Source organism: Wolffia australiana, chromosome 3, assembly GCF_029677425.1.
Source record: "Wolffia australiana isolate 7733 chromosome 3, ASM2967742v1".
NCBI classification, from domain to species: Eukaryota; Viridiplantae; Streptophyta; class Magnoliopsida; order Alismatales; family Araceae; genus Wolffia; species Wolffia australiana.
Window position 1 is genome coordinate 5,114,895 of NC_135837.1, and position 6,972 is coordinate 5,121,866.

At 41.9% G+C, this 6,972-nt stretch overlaps 1 protein-coding gene across 1 annotated transcript; it reads right to left on the reverse strand.

The window, feature by feature from the left end:
- Positions 1–409: 409 nt before the first annotated feature.
- On the reverse strand, positions 410–5,428 carry LOC144700725 (NADH-ubiquinone oxidoreductase). Its single transcript, XM_078572204.1, has 2 exons — positions 5,046–5,428; positions 410–777 (listed from the first exon to the last, which is right to left on the reverse strand). The coding sequence occupies exon 1, from the start codon at positions 5,363–5,365 to the stop codon at positions 5,069–5,071; it is 297 nt and encodes a 98-aa protein (XP_078428330.1). The 5' UTR covers positions 5,366–5,428; the 3' UTR covers positions 410–777; positions 5,046–5,068.
- Between the last annotated feature and the right edge of the window lie 1,544 nt (positions 5,429–6,972).

A 6,972-nucleotide genomic window follows, 5' to 3' on the forward strand; every position in this document is an offset into this window, starting at 1 on the left:
TAAGAAAATTTTATGAATAATCCTAGTGGAGGTTACAGTATAGAGATATGGGAATGAAATCTCTTATATCATCAAGTGGGCAAGATGGCTCAGAGAGACTTTGTCGTCCTCATAATTTTTACAAGTATGATCCCGAATTCTACTGGGCATGCTAATACTAGATTTCTACAGGCAACAGAAATTGAGACATTGCGGATTTCCAAGTCTTCACATAAAAGATCTCATACTTCTCTTAATGAATTGAGGGTCTTAAAAACTCAATACTACCCATCTGCGGTTTAAATTACGGTGTAATGAAATTTTCTACTATGAAAATTTGAAGTAACTTGGCACGAAATTAAGAACATAGAGTTCGAAACACGTTCTGTGAAGAGGGTATTCACGACAATGAGAGAAGAAAATTTCCAACTTGAGAAGCTTAAAATGCACTAAATTGAAATAAACCCAACAAGTGCATGGAACGAACAATAGCCAGTATGTCTACATGAACAGGTTGGCCCATGATTTGCGAGATTGAAGGAATTTTAATTCATCTCGCCAGCATATGTTTTGTTTGTATCAGTTGCCAAAGTGATACCTGGACTGTGGAAAACATTATTGAAGGGCATTAAAATAACACCTACCATATAAAGTGACAGCACACACCCTTGACACTTGCTGTAAATCTTTTGAACTGCACGGTGTCTTTGGTCACCTCCAACAGACAAAACACACAAGAACAACAGAGTGATTAAGCAAGTAATGAAAAAGCTCCAGGGGTAGCAAGACAATAGGAACCTGCCAAAAGTAGGAAAATAAATTATAAACACAAAAATCGAGAATAAAAAGTGGTTAATAGACCATTAAGATCATTATATTACAAGTTAATAATCACTGACCCGAGAATGGTTTCACATTATTAAAGGAGTTAGTCTCTGTAATGCCTAGGGATGGGCAAATTCAATCCAACCCTACGCGCTTTGATATGGTTCTGCCTTGAAAGCATCATAAGAAGAGGAACAAGACCACTGACATGTGCAGACACCCTGGCACGTGACAAGTTGAAATAGATTCAAGGTGGGAATCTCACGATATAAATTAGAGAGAGCAGGAAGCGCGGATGCGGACGGTTATCTTCTGGAGCACGAAATCTCATCTGCAATGGGAGAGAGCAGGAAGATCCTCCCGCCCTTGTGTACCAGAAGAGTCTCAATCCGAACTCTCTCCAAGAGTGACTACTTTCTTACCTCGTTTCTTCCCTTATAGAGTTATTTTGTGTATATCTGTTAACTCATTCCTCTTCATGGAAGATATTACTTCATTTGGAAGTTTTCTTGGATTTTGAATTGGTCTTTTACATATCAATCTTGGATCTTCATCAAGATAAAATACATGCTTGTGCTAATTTCACCATCTTTATGACTTCCTCGAATGGGACGGCTCTGTTCCCACCATTGCCGTAAAACTGTTTCTCGTTTAATGTCATGAATAATCATTTATCAGAAAATGACAACGTTCTGTTGAATTAAACTACAAGGCTACCTACCCTTGTGTGAGAAGAAAACTAAAGCTTGTAGGACAAGTTCTCACTTTGGCGCCTGGAAAAACATCTGTTTTCGACCATGAAAAAAAAGCATGCCTCTAGATGATTATCTCGTGTTAGATTACATCCTTGTCCATATCATTCTTATTAACATGGCAACTGGTATGAGCCTCTCATTTTCTTCTCCACTATCTATTTCATCTTGAGCAGAAATGTACCAGTATCATTTGCAAATTCATCTGAACATTTTTCTGATACGCTCCACACTGGACGTATCGCCTTCAATGTAACTTTGATGATGAAATGCACCACTTTTGTACAGACAAAATGGAGCCAACGGTGAAACATGCAAGAGAGAGTTCCCGGGATGAAGAGGAGAACAGGAATGGTCAAGGGAGAGGCCGAATGGAGGAAATAGGGATCAGCCAAGGGCGAGCAGCCTAAAGACGCGGTGAAGAAGTGACAACCATAGAGATGGGGATCACAGAGGTAAAGAGGGGCATGGACATAGAGGGGAGATGGGACTAACGCTTCCAATAACAAAATACTTTATGGCTGGCTTCTAAAAGGAGGGCGCCCTATTTTGAGTGAGCTTGCAGAAAGAAAAAGACGCGACTGCCCTTAAGAGGAGATAGAGATCGCATCAATTCTCTCCCTTCAATGACCAGCATGTCCTCAAGCTGGGCTAAGCATATCCTACTTATTAGCAGGGAAACAGGAACACGCTTCTGATTTTCTTCTCCACTATCTATTTCATCTCAATCATAAACGTACCAGTATCATTTGCAAATTGATCTGAACATCCATTCCCATCCATTAGCAAACCAACACTTTTCCGACTTTTCTATCATTGAGCCAAGACAAAGGTCATCTTCTCATGACTCTGGTAACCAACATGACTTTATTGATCACATCTGCCTCAAAATTTTTTTGCAGACCTATATTTATATAGAAATCATTTTCTTCACTGTCAATCTTGTGCTGATCAACCCTGTACCAAGTCATTTTCAATTTTATCTAAAGTATCATCCCCTCCATATAACTAAACAACACTCTCCTAACTTCCAAAATAGAATGAATTAAAGACATCTTTCCACGTATCAGGTATCATCCATAATTTCACTTAAAGTAAGACCAAAATAGGTGAAAAAGACCAAGTATTTATTACGTAGTGTTTTACATAGACTAAAAACTGGAAAACTGGAAAACTGTAGATACCCAAAAGATAGACCATGTTAAATTTTTTGGGAAAAGTCAACTCAACTCAAAATGCTACTTGATTTGTTTGCAGACTTCTTGGGCCTACGCATAAATCGGGCCAAATCAGCATTTGTGAGTTCTATTCTTTCTCAAGAGGAGGTGACACAATGCACAGAGGCCTTGGGTACACCAATGGGCAGGCTTCTTATGAGATATTTGGACTTGCCATTGATCAGAGGGAGGATGATTAAGGCAGACTGCCAGATGATGATAGATAAGGTCGAGCAACAGTTGGAAGATGGCAAACTAAAGTGTTATCCAGAGACTCAAGGGCTTGATCAGACGTTTTTTTTGGAGAGGACGGCAAACAACCAGAGCCGAGGACAAGCACTGGTCACATGGGATACCATCTGCAAACCCCTCAAACAAGGAGGTCTGCATATACTGCACATTCAGAGCATGAATACTGCTCTAGTAGCGAAGTGGGTGACAAGGATCACGCAATCAGGTGAGGACCAAGTCATCCAAATCTTGCGGGACAATTACGGAGAAGGCTTAAACCGGGACAAGAAGACAGCTCCAGTCGGAGGGTGTCACCATTCTGGCAAGGCCTTAGACAAATCTTTCCCAAAGTTCGGGAATTCTACTCAGCCCAAATAGGAGACGGCTCTCTATTTTGCTTCTGGACAGACCACTGATCGACACGGGCCCCCCTGCGAGTAGCATTCCCACGGCTATTTGCGCTAGCGCAACACCCCAAGAACACAATAGGAGAGTGTAGGGATGGCACATAGAACCCGAGGTTTTTGGGCATCCTGTCAGATCAAAGATCCCCCTAGACTCGACGAGAAAGATGGCTAGGATGGACCAACGCCCCCTTTACAGTGCCGAAAGCCTACGTAGTGATTCGCCAGGGAAACACAGAAAATGTAGAGACTGCCCACGCATACCGAGCAATATGGCGCCTAAAGATCCCTCTGAAAGTGAAGGTCTTTGGGTGGCTTTTGCTTCGAAAAAGATTGATGACCCGAGTCTTCCACAAGAGGATGTATGCTGACGCATCGGCGGAACGTGTATTGTGCACAGGAGGCGATGAAGACTGTAACCATCTATTTTTTGGGTGCCCTTTCGCTAAAACGATTTGGGCCACTCGAACTCAGGCGGTGGTGAACACGACATCAGAGGAGGCCTCATGGGAGTCCATACAGAGACTCAGATCCAGACAAAGAGAAGTGGGGGCAGAGCACTGACAGTGATTTGGGAAATCTGGCGACACAGAAATGAAGTGATGTTTCGAGGTGGGACGGCCTCTACGGACGGGCTAACCCACCAGGTGGAGGGACTCATGGCACGTATCTTTAGTTGCTGAAGGAGTAAATACGACGATGTGTTTTTTTCTGACATTAGGGATTCCTTCTGGACAATCACACCTCTAGCCAGATTTCATCCAGCTTGTGCTGAACATTTTCGTTTACTCACCATCTTTGTAATTGATGCGAACCAGGATTGGCGGACAATGAATTATTCATCTTCGTCATCGTCATCCTTTAATCCCTTCATCAAGCTGATGGATGACGATGGTACTTGGGAATATTCATCTTAATGTTTGTTTTACTGGGAAACTTGAAGTTTAACTATATGTTATCAAATAATGAATGTAACGTAGAGAATGATAACCAGAAAACTTTAGAGAATCACTCTGAGGTTTTGGCTTGAGATTGACTTAAAAAATTCAAATGCAGTACTTCGAAGCATATATTTTTTTTTAATAACAAATAGGCCGTCACCTGAAAAGATCGGCAACCACCTGACATTTACATGCCTCGAACCCTAAGGCTCGTTTACATAGGTATTCATCTGCTTCCCCCTCCATCCCCGCCTCAGGGGAACCATGAGTGAGATACCCCTAATAAGTTCAAATTCCACAATCAATTAAGCGCGGAATTTCAGCAAATGCCAGTCCAACTTCGATCCAAATGTTTCTTCCAAACATGATTCATGCTACTTCTCTCTTCCATTTAATGCAAACCTCGTTAGTTGGGCGGACGAAAATTCCAATCTTTCAAATCCCATCAGTTGGAGATTTGAACACAATTGCCACCAAAACAACATTAGAAAAAAAATCAAACTAACCCATGATTCAGAATGCAAAAAACAGGAATAAAATGAAGAAGAGGGGCTAAAGAGAGCATCACCGTAGGTAAACAGAACCCAATTGACACCCAAACAACATTAGAAAACAAAGTCAATACTAACCCATGATTCCGAATGCAAAAAAAAAGTAGTAATAAAACGAAGAAGAGGGGCTAAAGAGAAGCATCACCGCAAGAAATCCATCCGCAAAGATCAGTTCTGACTTCTCCTGCTGCCGGATTTCTCGATATCGAGGAGGATGTCGTCGTAGGGATCGCGGCGGCCAGGCACCTGACTGATCTGGGAATCCGAACGCAGCTGAGCGTTGAACCGATCGAAGGTCCAGAAGCCGTAGGGGCGGAGCGGGAGACTCCACATCTCCTTGGTCTTCTCGCACTTGGCCTTGATGTTGTACACGTATTCTCTGTTCTTCCGATCGCGCTCCACCGGGTCTTCCATCAGCCTCAAGATCAGGTTCTCCGCGAACTCCATCACGAACGATCGACCCATCTCCGCTACGCGATCCTCTTCCCGGTCGAAAATGATCGAAAATAACCCAACTCTTCGCCTTTTTGATCTGCCCAGTCCCTACCAACAACACTATTTATAAAGTGTTTGCGGACGATGACGAAATTCGCTATCGTCCTTCTCGTCGTCTTTGTCATTGTCTTCGTCATCATCTTTGTCATTATCGTCATCATTATCTTCGTCATTATCTTTGTCATTATCTTCGTCATCATCATCGTCATCGTCATGGTCTTGGTCATCATCTGTGTTGTCTTCTTTGTCATTGTCTTTGTCGTTGTCTTCATCATCATCTTGGTCATCGTCTGTGTTGCCTTCTTTGTCATCGTCTTTGTCGTCGTCTTCATCATCGTCTTTGTCATAGTCTTCGTCATTGTCCTCGTCATCGTTTTCTTCATTGTCTTCGCCATTGTCTTTGTTGTTGTCTTTGCCATCATCTTTGTCATCGTCTTCGCCATTGTCTTCGTCATCGTCTTTGCCATCATCTTTGTCATCAGCTCCGCCATCATCTTTGTCATCATCTTCATCATCTTCTTTGTCATCGTCTTCGTCATCGTCTGCGCCATTGTCTTCGTCATCGTCTTCATCATTATCTTTGTCATCATCGCCTTCGTCATCATCATCATCATTTTCGTTTGCCATTGTCATAATATTCGTCATCTTCTTCATCATCACTAACTTTATCATCTTCATACTCGTCATTGTCATCATCAATATCACCATCCTCGCCTCCATCATCGTTGTTGTCTTCATCATCATTGTTATCGCCTTCATCAACATTATCTTTGTCGTCATCATCGTTGTTATCTTCATCATCATTTTTATCGCCTTCATCATCATTCTCTTTGTCTTCATCATCGTCGTCTTCATCTTCCTCTTTATCATTGTCGTTTTCATCATCGACATCTTCATCTTCGTCATTTCATCTTCATCGTCTCTCTCTTCATCTTCATCTTCATCGTCTTCCTCTTCATCTTTGTCTTCATCATTGTCATCATCATTAGTTTATTCCTTGCCTTTGTCTTTGCCTTCGTCATTATCCTCGTCTCCATCATCTTCATTTTCATCACCTCATCTTAATCTTTGTCACGTCATCTTCATCTTCATCTTCATCTTCGTCGTTGTCATCATCTTCATCATCTTCACTTTTTGTCTTTGCCTTCGTCTTCATCATCTTCATTGTCTTAGTCATCATCTTGGCTTTTACATCTGCGCAGTCCCTACCGACACTTATAAAGTGTTTTACAAGGACGATGAGACTCGTTTGTCACTGATGCAGAATGATTATGACTGACACAGTGAGGGACGACAAAAGGGCAACTTAGGATTGGATAAAACAGAACACAAATCAACATGATCCGTTCAAATTTTTTGAAAGCGGAGAGAATAATAATGGTGCGTCCTCTTTCCTTAGTCGAGTGTGGAAGTATTGTCATACAATCACCGCAGTAATAAAACAAAGCTCCAAATCCAAAGTCCTGAGCGGTTGACTACAAGAATACACAAACCTAGTCCACTTGCCTACTACAAGAAGACTGTGTGAAAAAACACACTGGAAAACACTTGATGAAATTATGTCAATCACTAAAGAG